Raw genomic sequence first — 17,217 nt, 5'->3', positions numbered from 1 at the left:
TATTAATCTTAGATATTTATTAAACGTGTATTTTAGTGGTGAATTTTACCTTATGAATATTCAAAGTGGTGCTTTTTTCCAGTAAAAAAACAACAAACTCGCCAGGGTCAGCGGCGCTCGTAAACGACATTTAGTCGCTGAACAAGTCCGCCGTTGTCCCGGCCAAGTTTGTTGGTCTCATTTTATAATGGAAATTGAGCCAAGCGTTGAAATTTCACAAGGTGAATCCACCACTAAAATAAACCTTTGATGACAATTACATTGGTACGTTCAGGCGCCGGCAGTTTTCGGACGGTTTAGAGTAAGCTTTCACATTTATGAGAATGCATCTTGCCAATTAAAATTTCTGAGCAAATTAAACAAATAACTTGCAACTAAAAAAAAAAGGTTTTCCTTAACTCTAACTTGGTCTCGAATATTTTCTGAATTTACTGCCGGTGCTGCATATGACATGAATCCTAGTTTAATGTAACCGTTTGTACTTTCTCATAGGTCAAAGAGTGCTTCAACGGTGTCGTCAGTCACAACGGACGCCACGGCGAAGTCAGTTGTCCATTCTTTCGGGGGCAAAAAAAAATGTACGAACGGACGAAGTTGTCCGTAGTTAACGCATTAATTGAAAACAAATCTGCTCGTCGATTGTATTGGATAGAGGAAAAACAAACGCTGAGCAGTGAGCGCATTTCCCGACCGCGTTCAGACAGCCAACATAGCTTGGAGAGGGCAGAACCGGAAGCAAAGCAGGCCATCAAAAACACCTCTCCTGCTTCCGATAGATGGCGCCCAACATTTGCGGAAAAGGCCCATTCCCATTGGCTACGACGAGGTATGTGCCTCCATAGCAACGGCGTCATCGTTACAAAGGAGCCAGCCGAACTGTTGGCGTCGCAGCGGGACGAGGGGGCGCGGGTATGCGCTCGCCTTAAAGGAGCTGTGCAACGATATTCAATTGGAATTTTTTTCTCTCTACACGAGCTTACTGGCACACCTGGGATTCAAGGATACTCACACGCAACGCCATTGGCCAAGAAACTCCTTTGTTGCGGTGTAATTTCAAGGACAAAAGCAATCATTTTCATTCAATCTCTCCTTTGCAAAATTTGATGACGTAACTCGGGGATCGCAGTACACCCAAGTGACGATATTTGAATGCGGTTCATAGATTGGACCCGAGCATTGCGTGGGCACTCGACTTGAGCTCGTGACAATTGCTAGCTCGAGAAGTATTCGGGTTGTGACCCGTGTCCAATCGCTGCAACGACGACAACAGCCGAGCCTTAACAATGTCTGGAACTCAGCGCGTGTCCTGCGCTTTGCCAACCCCAGCGCGTGGCTATGATCAACACTGGCGGCATATAATCGGCTCCAGATCACGTGGCCGCTTGTTCTGGCTGCGAGTTGAGGGGGTGAACGCTGCTCGTTTTTCTTTAATTTGTTTCTGGGACTTCTATTGCGTGGGGTGAAAAACGAACGCGTGTTTCATAGGTCATTAACGTTAGGGATCCGTTTTAAGCGGTATTTGTGCACAGTACAAAAATTGTTGCATCGCTCCTTTAAGTTAGGCCTTACACACGTAGGAGAGCGCGTTGAAAACTACAGAATACACAGAAAGAATAAAACACATGAAGGACGAACACAGACGCACACAGTTCTTTCACTGTGTGCGTCTGTGTTCGTCCTTCATGTGTTTTATTCTTTCTGTGTATTAGGCCTAACATGAGGCCTATCTTTACGCTTTGATGTCTAACGCCGTCAACGGGTACGCGCAACTAGGGCAACACCTCCTAGACAACAAAGCCTGCGCGTAACGTCACATGACGTCACGTCCGGGTGTTCGGCGCGGGCGCTGATTGGATGCGAGTGCCGCGTCAGCGTTCGCGTGGGGCTCGTTTCCTATCATAGCCCCACACAAACGCTGACGCGGCAAACGCATCCAATCGGCGTCAGTGCGGGACCCCCGGACGTGACGTCATGTGACGTAACGCGCAGGCTTTGAAGCTATCTAGGAGATGTTGGCTAGGGCAATGATAATGATGAGAGGACACGTGATGTCAGCACGCGCGGCGCCAAGCTTCGCATTCCCGGTGCCGCGCCGAGCTTCGCACTCGCGCCGCTGCCTTACTTAGTGGCGCAGCAGTCACTGGCGAGCCATGGCGAGCCAGTGCAGTTTGCGCGGTGCACCGCCGCACTCTTTGTCGGCGCTGCGGTCGCTTCTGCTCCTCTCGGCGTCGAGAAACATGGCGGCGCCGGAAGCATCTATATCGTCGGCGGCCCCAACCTCGGCAGTAACGAAACGTGGCGGTTCACGCGATTACACCGCGGACGAAAGAAGGGAGCGAAAGAACACAGCAAAGTAAGCGAAGACGCAGGCTGTGAAATCCACCATCTTTGTCAAGTCTCCGAATACACGGCAACGTTTAATTGGGCATTAATGCCTTCGCATTCGCAAGTGATAAGTGCTTGGGTGTACTCGGAATTTTTTTCTTGAAATTACTAACTGTAGGCTCTGTTCAAATAAGATCATAGAGACGGATCCACACGTACTTTACAAAAAAAATTAAAAAAATATTTTAAGAGAAAAACAAAATGAGTGCGGCAGAACGGCATATTCTATTTTTTAAGTTTTCGTTCTTGCCATGTTTGACGATACCTACTCCGCAACATACAACTATAAGAACTCTCGAATATTGTTTACTTACGGCAGATCATGGGAGGTATTGATGCAAATATTTACAGCATTCATGAGGTTATGTGTCTCGCGTCAAAAATCTGTGAACTCGGCGCGTTTGACGTTTCGTCACAATATTTCTGAGCCGTTATCTAAAGAAATTGAATAGCTACAACATTAAACTTCGTCATATATTCGTATTTGTTTCTAATTATGGTTCGAATCCCGACCGAGGTGCCCGCAATATGACGGAGGCTTATTGCGGAGAAGGCGCCGTGTAACCGAGCTTTCGGTTGCACGTCATAAGATCCCCAGGTGGTCGAAATTAATCCTCAGTCCTCCGCTGGGGCGTGCCAGATGCCCGTCGTAGGTTTGACACGTAAAACCCCCAAATTGGACTTTTCTTTTTCTTTCTAATTATATATGAATCATTGCTTTATTTCAAGAACGAATTTTTATGGCGCTCAATCCTTGCACTCACGTGCAAAGTTAGGAAATTTCAAAGGGCCATTAAAAAACAATCTATTTTTTCTGAAATCCAGAGTGATAGTTTTTCTCTTTTACCACCACACTTGTGTCTATTAATCAAAAACATGTTGCTCCATTTTGTTTCCTTCAAAGCTGCAGCTGTACAAAGTGTACCTTACACAGCGGCATGTGTGCCCAATGCCACAGGCGAGATGATATTTTGGTTCCGTGTATTTTACCATATATATATATATATTTGTGCTGTGTTTGGGTATTGGGCTCAAGTTCAGTATTCTACTAATTCACACAGTACCTGCGTTGCTCGTCCTTTGTTATTTACTTAACCAATAAACCTGGTTTGTCTTTAGAAACTACAAGTTCTAGGAGCTTTAGCTGAATTTTTTCCGTGTGTAATCGCTACTACTACCATCTTTTTCAGAAAGTAGTAGAAAAGTAAGAATGGTGGTGCAAATTACATTTAAATATTTATATCTATATTCGCGGTGGAGAGGCAATGTTTGAGCCACCAAGCTTGTTACACTGCTATTCATAGCGGTTGTGCACTGTTAACAAGTCCCGTGTATTTGACGAATATTTGGGGTGAAAAACACGCCATTTACACAAATTGCCATAAGTTTACACGATGAGTAACGGATAATTCGTTCAGAAATCAAGCGAGGTTGTAAGAAACGTGTTTTGGTTCGGTCATACACGCATAACCGTGTAGCCGACCTTGATAACACGCATCGGCCCCGGCGACGATCGCGGCATTGCCGGCTATCGAAGCACCGGAATGCTTTGGGACACACTTAGAAAGGTCCGTCGACAAATGCCGCGGAAACAAACATGCCTTGGAGACAGATATGCACTAAAAGCAATTGCGCCATGTCGCAGGACGTTGGCGAAACCCGCGCTTACCGTGCTCGCCGCCATTTTCTGGTCGATGGCAATGCGGCTTCCCTCATGTCGCCCATGTTTGTATTTAGTTTAGGGGTCTTGATAATAGTTTCTTACACACCACAAATAAAGTCATGGGTCTAATTATTCGTTCCAAACAGTTAAAATGGATATAAAACGCGTGTCCTCGATGTGAACACGTGACATTGCAGTTGGTTTCGTTTTTGCTTCAACCATCAACCTTCAACCACTTCAACTGCAAGCGATCTGGCCACGGCGCAAGCGCAACGCCGATGTACGCTGGAAGCAAGATCCGGTTGGCTTTCGTTGTTTTTGTTTGACCGGAGAAAATCTGGCAAGTACGCATGGCGCCTATTGTTTTGGTTTTACGGGACGCGAGAAGCTTCGCATAGAGCTTCGCAGTTTGCGAGCACATAGTGAAGACGTGACCGGAGAAGTGACCCTGTGATGTTCCCGGAAGACGGAAAGTACCATTCGTAATCGTCGTGTGTGCTTTGAAAGCGAAGGGAGTCACAGGGTCCACGAGTGCGCAACCACAAGCCAAGGTTCACTAACGACAGCGCGGCGTTGACTTCGGCGATCTCGTTCTGTTTGGTGCAACATGGCGATGCGAAAAAGAGCTGAAACGTTAGTCGTGTGTGGTGCGGTGCTTTGTATTCCGGGTCTGTTTGAACCGCGCTTTTAACACGCAGCGCAAATTGTTTGTTGCGGGGTGGAGGTTCAACGGGTACAGTCCCGTCGTCGTCAGCTGATCCGGTCTAGCTGGTCCGGGAGGACGCAGCGAGCGCTTTTAAAAGTAAATCTTCCTTCGTTCCGTTTCAAACTGTGGAAGTATCCCGACACATACCATGAGTAAGAACGTTTCAGCAAAATTGCCCCGTTTTAATTGAATAATGGACTCCGGATTGTTGTCTTAAATCTGCCGTTTTTTATGCTTCGTGTTGGACTGCGTTTGCACAGCGATGCACACCGCTCGAGTAGATGATTCGGTCCTGCAACGGGTTTGTTGCGCCAATCATGCGGCGTGAATAAATTAGGGCAAGGTTTCCTACCTGCCCACAGATGCATGTACTGAGACCATTTTTTACGTAGTGAACGTAGTGCTTTTTCTTTATTTTGGGAAGAGGTGTTGGTGCATTTTTTATGGTACAGTTTTTTGAGAGTCGAGAAATTGGAGAGCGAGCAAGCTTTCCCAACTTTAGTTTCAGTAGGCATATCTATTAGCAGGTACAAACTGCGCTAAAGCAGGTAAAAAACGGGAAGCTTAGGACGGTGCGGACTCCGTGTTTCGCGCTTTTCGCAAGGTGACGGTGTAAATGCTTTTTGTGAGATATGCGGAAATATGCAAGCGATTTTGTTATGCCCGTCGTTTGCGTCTCTCCAGCAAAACGAATAAGATGATCTACTACAAAGGCGCAATCACAAGCCAAGATTTAAGATAGCAGTGCGTTTGCTTCGGTGATCCGTGTAGCTGTATTTTACCCTGCTCTCTGCAACACCGTGTCATGACGAAGAGCTGGAACGGTCACGGTTTGTGCTGGCCTCCCGGTTGACACAAAGCCGCGTCGCCCGCATCGGCACCGAGTGCGCTTGGGCTGTTGATGCTCAAGCCTCTCATCCGCGGCTTGTCGCCAGCTCATCCTGCTGCTCAACGGTGAGGAAGCGGCGAGAGTAACCTCGGCAGTGAATGTAAATCGTCGTTCATTCAGTTATCCGGTGTCAAAGTGTGGAAGATGTCCAACGTGTACTGAGCGCGGGAACTACGAGCGTTTAGCCTTGCTTTTATACCCGAAACCAGACTAACGAGATAACTGCCTTGCGTACTCCAAGATGACGGAAGCAATAAGTTTCAACAGGTCGAGTACGTCACCGGGGATGTAGGCGAGACGGTGCACACTGTTTAAACGCTTGCAGTATCCACGAGTGGTACCAGGAAAGCGACGTCAACAGAGAAGGAGCTCGCGATTCGGCATAATGCTGTGCTACGGGCCCGTGTATTTTCAAAGTTCGGGGTGGTGGCAGTATAAAAAAAGACGCATCAGCGCCCCACACCAGTGTTCACGAATAACACCGGTCACAAACTCCCAAGCCCCACCGCCCCACTCGGCACCGACACTACATACGACAACAAACTGGATCAAAACGCCCCAAAAGTGAAGACGTCTGCTCCCGTACTGCAACTAGCGGAAGTGAAGTGTTGGGCGGATGTCCGGATGTCCTTTACAAAAATATATAAAAAATGCTTTGCGCAAGGATCATTTTCATTTGTTATTGTATACGTAATGACAAAATCCCAACAATTTGTTTTCCTATTTGATTCAAGCTAGTCGGACTGCTCATAACACTGGTCAAGCAAGAAAATAACAAAAATTTGAACTTTTTCATGACCGGCCTCAAGGCTCCGTGATATCACCGCTTCTTTTTAACATCGCTATGAAGGACCTTCCACCACTCTTACAAAATATCCCACATCTAAGGCACGCAATCTACGCAGATGACCTCACCCTATGGACCCCTACGGGATCCATGGGTGAGCAACAAGACGCCATGCAAAGCGCCATCGAAGAAACACAACAATATCTCAGCGACAGGGGCCTTGAGTGTGCCCCCGAAAAATCCGCCCTCCTTACTCTCTGCACGAAGACAGCGCGCCAATGTAAACGAAGCATCCCGGATCCGGAAATCACTATAGCAGGAAAACCTGTCCCCAACGTTCCCCACCTCCGTGTTCTTGGCCTCACGATCCCCCAAAACGGATCTGGTTCCCACACCATTGCACCGCTTCAACGGACACTCTCCCAACTCATGCACCTAATACACCGTGTATCAAATCGTAGATTTGGCATGCAAGAATTTGACACATTACGGATTGTACAAGCCATACTCATTAGCCGGGTCGCCTATGGCACGCCATATTTGTCCCTCAAAACAACCGAAAAATCAAAACTTAATATTGCCCTGCGCCAAGCATACAAGACCGCCTTAGGACTACCTCCCAAAACTTTAACGAAGAATTTGTTGCTACTAGGAATTCACAACACCTGGGAAGAGTTACAAGAAGCACATCACATCTCCCAGTTAGAACGCCTTAAATTAACACCTACCGGACGAGCCACACTGAGAAAGTTAGGCTACGCGACACCCTCCTTGCAAGACCACAAAGAACGAATACCTCTGCACCTAAGAAAAGCCATTCGTGTAGCCCAGATCCCGAAGAACATGCATCCGGTTTACAATAAGGCTCGGCGCATCGCTAGGGCACGAACCATGAACACCAAATATGGCGATAGCCCAACTGCAAGATACACCGACGCGTCCCCGTATCCGCATAAGCCAGCCCATGCTGTATGTGTAACCAATGCAGCAGGGCAAGAAATGACCGCACTCACAGTCCGCACAACATATACAGAAGCCGCCGAAGAAATTGCCATCGCCCTAGCCGCAACGACAGGCGGCGATATAATTACAGTGCTCACAGACCCTCAGGCAGCGTGTCGGAATTACCTACGGGGACGCATCTCGAAAACAGCGCTTCGCATCCTCAAGACCATCCCCCGGCTCCCCGAAGTACTCCTAGTCTGGGTACCCGGACACGAACACCTCGAAGGTAATGAGGCGGCACATGCCGCTGCCCGCGCGCATACACACCGGGCCATTACCCGAGAGGGAACAACCTCACTTGTTGCCCCCACGACCGACCTGCTCATCAACTATGCCGACATACTAGCCCACTACCGTCACGACCGAAGAAAATACCCGGCACCGCACCCAAGATTATCAAGAGATGAAGCCACCACCCTCCGAAGACTGCAGACCAACACATATCCCCACAGCACCCTTCTTCACGCCATCTATCCCGCTCAATACGCCGCCACTTGTAATTTTTGTCCTTCTCCCGGCAACCTTTACCATCAGGTATGGGAATGCCAACGAACCCCGGACCTCACTCCCAAACCCACCCCATCCTACGAGCAGTGGATGGCCTGTCTGACCAGCCCGGACCCTGGGATCCAGCAAGACTTGGTGACAAGGGCCCGGATAGCCAGCCGTAGCCAGGGTATCCCGGACTAAGGATGCCCTCCACCGGGCGGGTGCCCTAACATCTGCACCTGATGCTCGACAAATAAAGGTTTATTCATCATCATCATTCATGACCGGTTTAAGATTTATTGTTAACATATCTTTATTTATTGCAACGGACTAACATTGTAGATTTTGCCTCCGTACTTTTTAAATGCAAAGAGTTTTAACACACGGATGTCCATTGCACCGTGTTTGGTGTATTCTTCTATACATCTGTAATGGTCAGCGACCAAAGAGCTCACCCGCAAATGTCAAGATTATATGGGCCGCGCGGAGAAATGGATAACAAGTAGGAGGTGTCGGGCGTAGTTCGGGTGTGGGGGGTCGTTGTGTTTGTGTACATGTCGGTGCTGTGTAGTGCGTGGTACTGGTGTTGCCTGCGTTGTCTGAGGGTTGCTGCGCAGTCGTGGTCTTCTCAGTGTTAACAGAGTCTTTTTTTTTAAATACAGGCTGCTAAAAATCTCGATAGGTGGCGCAAGTTACCGCCCGATTCTAAATAGTTTGCTCAAGTTATTTACTCATGTAAGTTCGGCATTCGTTTTTTGTGTGTGTGTGTTTTTTTGTTTCTTTTTGTTTAGCGGCTTGTTGAAACTACCGACGCCGCCGACCGCCGACAACGCGCGTACGTACCTTTGCACGTAGCTACGTCCGCCGCTTGGAGGCTTCACTGTGTATAAAAGACATCGAACGAGAACTAACGCGCCCTGTGTGCCTTCAATTCGGCTGAAAGGCGCGCGGCTCGCTGGGCTCGTCTCTCGCCTGTTCTCGGCCGCTGGCCGCCATGTTTCATAAAGAACACGCTCGAAACGTGTTTTGCGGAAGGCAGACACGGTGTAGCGTGTTAAGTTTACACAGCACCTCATGTGTACACACTTAAAATTTTTACACCCTTATTCGTGTAAATGGCTCGTCCTCTGGCTAACGCCTTTATTCGTGTAAGGGTGTTAGCCGCCGGAGGTGGTGAAAATCGTGTTAACTGCTAACACCCTAAAAACAATATGGCGGCCAGTATGCGACAGGCGATACGAGCCTGGCGAGCCGTACGCGGCTTCTCGCCGGAGCAAGAGCATACGGCTCGCACGCTCGTTTGGTGTCATCTGTAGGCGCAAAAAACTTTCCAAACATCTCTATGTCCAAGCGCCAACACCGCAAATAATACGAGTAAGGCCGAAACCGCAGGAGAATGAACAGCCAAGACTGTCGCCGAAGTCTCGCTCGGCCTGCTCGATGCCGGTCGCATTTTCATCGCATCAGAAGCGCTTATAAAGAAGGGATAGCTTTACAAAACACTGACAGGCTGGCTTTATTGAACAAAACGCCCACTTCCCGTGGACGACAAGTTGACAACGAATCGCTCCGACACCCTCTGTCGACAGCGGCTAGGAGGTATCGCACTCGCGCTCCGTGTGGCTCTCGATTAACTATTGCCTGTGCTCACCTCTGTTACGTGCGTTATCCACTCATGAACGCTTGTGCGTGAACAGCGACATTCAGCACCTAGAACACGCGCTGGGGAAGCCGCCTAACCTCCTTTTGTTGCAATCAGGCAGCATAACACGACGACACAGTTACCAGCGGAACCGAACAACTCGGAGCGATCAACACGACGGATGGACTAATGGCATCCAGCCCTCTAATAGTTATAGACCATCAACCGGCACACTTTTCAAATTGGGCGGCGACAACCCCCATCTAGCGACGAAAAAAAAAAGTTATCAACATTTGAAAAAAGAAAACAGCAGATTTTATGCTGCGCACTGCGCGGTTACATTCACTTACAACATGGACATACACACAGCGCTGTACATACACACGGGCATACACGCACTGATCAATTGCACAATACACATCAAATAGTACATACATCCTACTTATACAAACCAACCAGTGCCCCGAGCGGTATATATGCCCTCCTATTTCGCGCATCGGTTAGCCCGGTGACCACGCTGGTCTTAATCAAGATATGAAAAGATTACGCCAATTTTATTTTTCAATAATATTTTTTATGCATTTGTCTTAGGTAGGTACACATATCCCTTAATAACTTCTTACAGCATAATGTATTATAATAATACGCGCCTAACTTCTAGTAACTCAACGTGAGTGACGAGAAAAAAAAAATTGTGTGAATTCTGTCTGGCAACCACACTCGCGGCGTGGTTGCTATGGCGACGCTGTCGGTACGCGCGCCGGCAGCCGTCCGGTTCGGCTGTTCGGCTACGGCCGAGTGCGCGAGTCCACGGTGAACGCCGCGAACGCAATCGAGAAAACAAAGCGTCGACTACTGAAGCTGTGCGTAATCTAGTTTCCGCCCGTTCGCTGCCGAATTCTTCGTAGTCTTCTTCCGCCCGCTCGAAAGGGAGCAGCCTACCAGTCCGATTACCGCCGTGGCTTCAGTGGCTTCATCTTCGGAGGGAACTGTCAACTGAATTAGTTCCAAAACGCGGGTGCAACAGGCAGCGCAACGTGGCGCGGTCCACGCGCAAAGTCGGTAAGCAAACAAAACACTCAATGCCGTTCCATTCTTTTTTTTTTTTTTCTACGGGGGCGCGCGGTGTTTCTGGGTGGCTCAATGTATGGGAGAGCAACCGGAAAAATCGGCGCCTGATCGACCATGGGGTGAAAATTTCAAGGCGTATCGTATGCAAACGACAGCGTTTGCCAGCGGAAGACTCGGTCGTCCATGGCGAACGCATTTTTAGTATCTTTAAGGATGTTCTAGCTGCAAAAGAAAGGAGCGCCTTAAAATTTCACAAGGTAAAATACACTGCTGAGGAAACGACGCCCCTTTGCGTGCAGGCGCCGATTTTTCCGGCAGAGTTTAGCGCGCTGTGAAATGCAGTGTGCATTTAGGGAGAGTTTTGGCATAATATAATGTTGCTCATTGGAAATAAAAAAAAAAAAGAAATGCTGGCATCATATGTTTACAGACTCTTAGTTATTTTTGGAATCTTAAGTACCCTTTTTGTGGCAGGTATTGGACGCCAGCACATTTTACGTAGGAACGAAGAGTGGAATCCGGCCAATTTCCTTCCACATTAACATCAAATGAGTGCTGTGAAAGCAAAGAAGAAAGTTAGGGTGAAACAGTTCCTGCAGTAGTAAGTGCCAGAAACAAGAAAAGTGCCCCGAAGTGGAAAATATACTCCCTTCAAAAGGATCCAAAAGAAATAGAAGTTATCAGGTATACTGCCGAGCATCACAGACCTGGACACTCCATTTCAGTTTTTTAAATGCCCATGCCCTGATGAGCTGTTTACAGCAATATTTGAGGGGACCATCCTGTATTGAACTCAATGCCACCATGAACACCATTTTCGGGTTCTGGTCACACCTCCACGCAGGATGTCCTGCTTCAGATCAAGGAGGATATCCTTGACAGAATCTCCTGTACGACAACGCGGGCGGTCCTGGCCCTGGATATAAAGGGCGCCTTTGACAACGTTAGTCACACGCTGGTGTTCAAGAACTTGGCCTCAACTGGGTGCGGGCCCTGGATGTATGATTATGTGCGGGACTTCCTGAGCAACTGGATGGCCACCATCGGAATCGAGTCCATCCGCACAAGCACCATACCGATACCGAGCAAGGGCAATCGGCAAGGCTCGGTCCTGTCACTCACCTTGTTACCTGGCGATGTGCAAGCCGCCTCCTCTACTGGAACGGATTCCCCAGATGAAGCATACACTCTATGCCACTCTATGTGGACGACCTGACGATTTGGGCTACGTCGGGATCGGACAGCGGGAGGCAAGACTTCCTCGAAGAAGTCATTGAGACGGTGCAGAACTACCTCGAGGCCGGCAACCTCCAGCGCGCCCCCGATAAGTCTCAGCTGTTGCTCCTCCGCGCGGGCAAGCCAATCCCCGAAGAAGAAGAAGGCGGATATCCGCCTCACGTTAAAGGATGGTACCCCCGTGCCGGTGGTGAAGCGGGTTCGGATCCTGGGGCCTTCACCTCCAGCGGGACGGCGGAGCCAAGTACACGGTCGACCGACTCGTCAAGACAACCACGCAAGTCATGCGCATGGTGAGAAGGATAACGAGTCACAGACACGGGCTCGAGGAGTCGGACCTGATCCGGCTGACCCAACCACTCGTCGTGAGCCACATCGCCTGCGCAAATCCGTATCTCAACCTGCTGGCGAGAGGTAAAGGCAAGATGGACGTGATTATTCGCAAGGGGTACTAGCTGGCACTGGGGGTGCCGCCATACGCGTCGAACGCCAAGCTCCGGCGGCTAAGTGTAAACAACACCTTCCAGGAACTCATCAACATGCACCTAGCCAGTCAGTGGGAGCACCTGGCCCTCACACTGAGTGGACGGCATGCCCCGAGCTCGCTCGGCATCCCCATCCCCGCATCGCAATGCGAGGCTATCCAGCTGCTGCTGGCCCTTTGGGACAAGATCCAGGTGGCACCAATCCCGTGGAAGCTGAACCCATCTTTGCATCCAGGTCGCTGGATGGCTCCCGGTCCCTTGATGGACTTCTTCCAAAACCGACGCGCCCCATCGCGGCGAAATACCACGCAGTGCACTCTGGGAACTAGTTGGCCACTCAGTTTCGGTTTCGACTGAGCAGCTTCATATCAGGCTATCACGCCGCGACCGAACGCGCTGCTTGCGTTTTCGATTATCTGACTTTTCACGAACGTACAATACACTCATTCTCGAGCGATACAAAACGAAGACCGGGGCACTTTCCTTGGTTCCTGAAACACCGGATATTGTGCGTGCGTATGCGAACGTAGTAAGTCGTGGTTTAGTCACCTCACCCCACGAGTGTATCTTTGAGCTCAATGTCAATAATCCCTTCTAGTACCAGTGAACTACAACTTAAATTTGTTCGTCTGGAGCCTTACACGCATTTTGTTTGCCAAACGTCCGCTTCTTGTTACTTCATTGGGCGAAAAGCAAGCCGCATCCTCACAGGGTATCAAAGTTGAGGCCAGCGTTTACGCATGAACCTTTAAGGAAACGCAATAAATTCGACCTCACTACTGCACAAAAGTTACTATGATGTCTTCCTCGTGTCATCATATATCTCCCACTCAAATTTTATGCTGATAGAAGATTAACTTTTCGCAAACGCTGAGATCGGCTAGCTACGACGGAGGCCCTAACAAGCGTCCCCTACTTCTCGCTAAGCCTTTTTGGACGAGTTTTTACTGACGCCCGAGATCTGTGCCGGGAACGGTGTGTGAAATTATCTCGGCATACTCAGGCAGGAAGAAGGCAAACACATAACAAATATTATGGCCATTAGCAACCGTCAAATGCGCTTTAAATTCGTTCGAGCACTTGTGTGAAGAATGTCCCACCGTGCGCCGGACGGGCATGAACCCCAATGCATGCCCGTCTGACGCACTTCCGGCGAACGGTGCGACATTCTTCACACAAGGGCTCGACTTTTGCATTCTTAAAACGGTCTGTATGCGCGAATTTGCCTATATATGATAGCAGGATAACTTTATGCGCATACGCGATGTTGAATATATGTATTAGTGGAATGCAAGCGGGTGGGGACTTCACTTCGTGCAGTGCTGCGGGTCAGTACAGATAAGAGATAAGAAATGTGATAAAATTGAGTTTTTCAATGGCACCTCCGAGTTTTACCTCGCATACTCAGGCACATTAAGAAAACAGTAATTGCAAAAAGTGATATTTCGTCTATGGACGCACGAAGCAAACAAACTTTCTGATCAACAACACTAATGTAAAGGCGCGAGCTCGATGTATGCATACTTATTGTTTGCTTACAGCTTGTTGATTCGTACACAAGCAAGATCCCCGAGCACACGAGCTTCGCAGCGTCGAGACTCCCAGCACTGGCTCGTCCACATACCTCGATTGGAACGCTAACAGGAAGGCTCAAGTACAAAAATACAACAAGCATGTGTTAAGACAAGCTATACGTCTCGGGATTGTGCTAAAGCTTCGAGGTATGACCATTTAGGTTAGTTTAGAGACCACAAATGACGCTCTCGGGACCAGAAAACAATCTCTTGTCGACGTGTCGATCGAAACCGAAACCATGACACCCTCCTCCCTGGCCAACTAGTTCCCAGAGTGCAACGCGCGCCGTGCTGCATGCAGGGCTTTATGGAAGTAGTCTATTCCGCTTGGTCCCGTCGTGTAGCATAGGGCCCCTGGTAGCAATTGGGCTAGCCCAGCATTTAAGCATACTCCAGCCTTTTTGTATGTAAAGCAAAACAATTACTGCAACTGAATACTTCTTACCTGACAATAATCATAGTTTGAACTGCTTAATGCCCTTCTGTTTTATCTAAAATACCGCAACTAAGTACTCCGAGTACTGGTCGGAGCATTGCGGTGCAGGTGAAGTTTCTACTTCACCTGTTGCCCTTCTGTTTTATCTAAAGTACCGCAACTAAGTACTCCGAGTACCGGTCGGAGCTCTGCGGTGCCAGGTGAAGTTTCTGCTTATAAAAAAGTGTCTGCCCAAAAGCTTGCTTCGGTACCACAAGCTGCAACAGGAAGCCTGATGCAGAGGCTTTAAGAGCAAGCTCCATGCTTTGAATGTTGCTAAGCATGCGCGCTTGTGCAGTGCAACTGTCGTTCAGGACAACATGCTCATTCTTGGCATTTCAGTTTCACTTGCACTTAAAGGGATGCTGAACCGAAATCTGGATTCCATAAAACACGGCGGCAAAAGCGTGTAACAAGATGCTACAAACACCAAAACATCACTCATAAAGCGATATTTCGAATGGATGACCTTATTTTTAAAAATAGGAGGCGCATTTGACAGATTTGTTTGTCTTGTTTCTCCGAGAAGGAAAGGGAACGACCTCGCGTCTCCTCCACCTCGCCGCCTTGAGGGGGCGAAGCAGAGAGAGGAGAAAACGAGATATCTCGACGTCACGCGCCTCATCGGTCTCGTTCAATCTCAACCTCTTTCTCCAAAAATACGGCCGTCCATTCGAGATATCGCCTTGTGACTACGAGTAGTGTTTTAGGGATTGTAGCGTCCCGCCTACGGCTTCTGCATCGTTTTCTGAAATCCAAATTTCGGTTCACCAGCCCTTTAAAGGGAAACGGAGTGTGGCAGCGATGGGATGATTTCTTGTGTCAGCCGGAGTTGCCTACCATTACCACTGTAGGGCAGCAAAGGCTACAGGCATGCAAGAGCGACTTTGAGAAGCGCTTTCGCAGAACAAGAGCTTGCGATAGAGCGTGTACTAGCTCGCACTTGTCGCCTTCGACCGCGCTGTCACCCTGGCAAGCCTTCGGCAACACCTTCAGAATGCCCGCATTCTTCAAGAAAGCCACAATGTTATGAATATACCACAACAATGTCTAGCTTTTATTTTTTTCTAAAAAAGAGCATTTATGAAACTTTGAAAATGCAGCAGTGCACGCTCATTACCTTTGGTACTGCTTAGTACGTGCTCACTCACGCTCACCTTATCCAGGCTGAAAAGCTTGTGCCCGGACGGGGCATATTGAACACTGGTGGTGTCTTTTGACTGAAGTAATATACAAAGTATGAACAGGAGTGATAAAGAAACACAACATTTAATGCCGGTCATCTCCACTTTTAAAAAGTATCTGAACGTGAGATTAATTTGACATTTCGTAGTAAGGGTGATGAATTCCAGACAGGGTGACACAAACCGTTTTGATAAAAACGTAAAAACAAAATGTAACTACTCCATACAGGTGCCTAATACCTAGTTTGATGACTAGGAAACAACACGGAGGACTAGAGAAATGTGATGAATATAAACGAATAAAGCTGGTCATGAATTGAAGCATACTTAGGTATGTGAGCCACACAACTTGCAGCTGCCATCTCAAGAAAAACAAACAAAGCCTTTAATGATTTCGAAAATCGGAACAATCCTGGCAGGAGTTTCACAGACTTTGGCGATTGCACTATGTGATCAGCAATCAGGCTACAGGTGTTTTCTTGATTGTATTAATCACCTTGATTGCAACTGGCCGTAGCTGTGAGTAGATTAGAATAAGACAAAGCCTCTCAAGAAGGCAGCTCCTATTGTACGTCTTCTGGCCATGGGCGAAGCCGAAAAGCCAGTAGGCCGCCATGACCACAGTAAAGCCTTCGAAAAGCCAAATGGTTCCCTCCTGCATATAAAAGCAGAATTGATTCAGTCAGAGAATAATAAAGGCCGCACTGATGAGTATGATTTTAAGCATGAAATGCTTTTAGCTCCCGGCCACCAAACTGATGACATATCTTTTTGGGAACTAATGCCAAAAATCACTTCAAAACATCCCAGGTTTCGAAGTTGACTTTTGCGTTGGTTTTCTTATTTGAAACCGGCTTTGAAACCTACTGGGTCTCGAAGTCAGTTTTGGATCAGAAAGGTGCGCACTAGCAGGGTTCAAATTTGCTGTCAAAATTTTGTTTCCTTGAGACAAGGAAACAAAAAGGAACATACATACCACCGTCTCAAAACCAGCACAGCATACAGCTGTCATTTATTTCCACAAGTCTTCTTCCTTGTCATCCCACACGCTACACATGCTATGGAACCTATTCCTATACACACTATGAAACCTATTAATTCCGAACTACAGCTTTAAAAAAATTATCCAACATTCAAATTACTTTTTTGTATGACATCTCACTACCGAATTCTAAACCAAGAGCGCATCATTCGTTTAAACCGTTTGAAGCAATCGCCTGACGAGGAGCCCGTTGTCGTCACGCTTTGACGGCGCACTTTAGTTCACCTTTCTGCCGCCGTCTTGGGGGGGTTCTCGGGCATCGTCCCCGCGCGAATATTACCACAACTGTTTAATTGATTGGTGTGGCACACAAACTTCTGTTCGGGCTGGAAGTTGGTCAACAGTGTCTGAGATGAGCCAGACGCCCATTTCAGACGTCAAATAAACTTTCGAAATTGCTTTTATAATCTCTTTAAGAGTTTGAATGCAGGCGTCTATAATTCACAAAATTTAGTGGCCGCGATTATGTCCTCTGTGACCGACTTGCAAAAATAAATGGTTTTACAGTAATGATTCAGATTGTGATTTATTGGGAATTAACCAGTGCTGTTAATAACATGCTCTGTATTGTCCGCTCTGCTGGT

The 17,217-nt window shown here is 48.0% G+C and overlaps 1 protein-coding gene across 1 annotated transcript in view; it reads left to right on the top strand.

Annotated features, from left to right (window-relative positions):
• LOC120837552 overlaps nt 1–8,171 on the top strand; it is a 33,360-nt gene extending 25,189 nt beyond the window's left edge. The window contains exons 2-3 of the mRNA XM_042288392.1: nt 6,750–7,540; nt 7,679–8,171. Coding sequence (XP_042144326.1) covers nt 6,750–7,540; nt 7,679–8,125 — 1,238 coding nt within the window. The 3' untranslated portion in view covers nt 8,126–8,171. The remainder of the gene's footprint in view (nt 1–6,749; nt 7,541–7,678) is intronic.
• The last annotated feature ends 9,046 nt before the right edge of the window (nt 8,172–17,217 follow it).

Source organism: Ixodes scapularis, unplaced genomic scaffold, assembly GCF_016920785.2.
Source record: "Ixodes scapularis isolate PalLabHiFi unplaced genomic scaffold, ASM1692078v2 ptg002615l_1__unscaffolded, whole genome shotgun sequence".
Classification (NCBI taxonomy): Eukaryota; Metazoa; Arthropoda; class Arachnida; order Ixodida; family Ixodidae; genus Ixodes; species Ixodes scapularis.
Note: the sequence above shows the minus strand (reverse complement) of the source record. Positions and strands in the feature narration are given on the sequence as shown.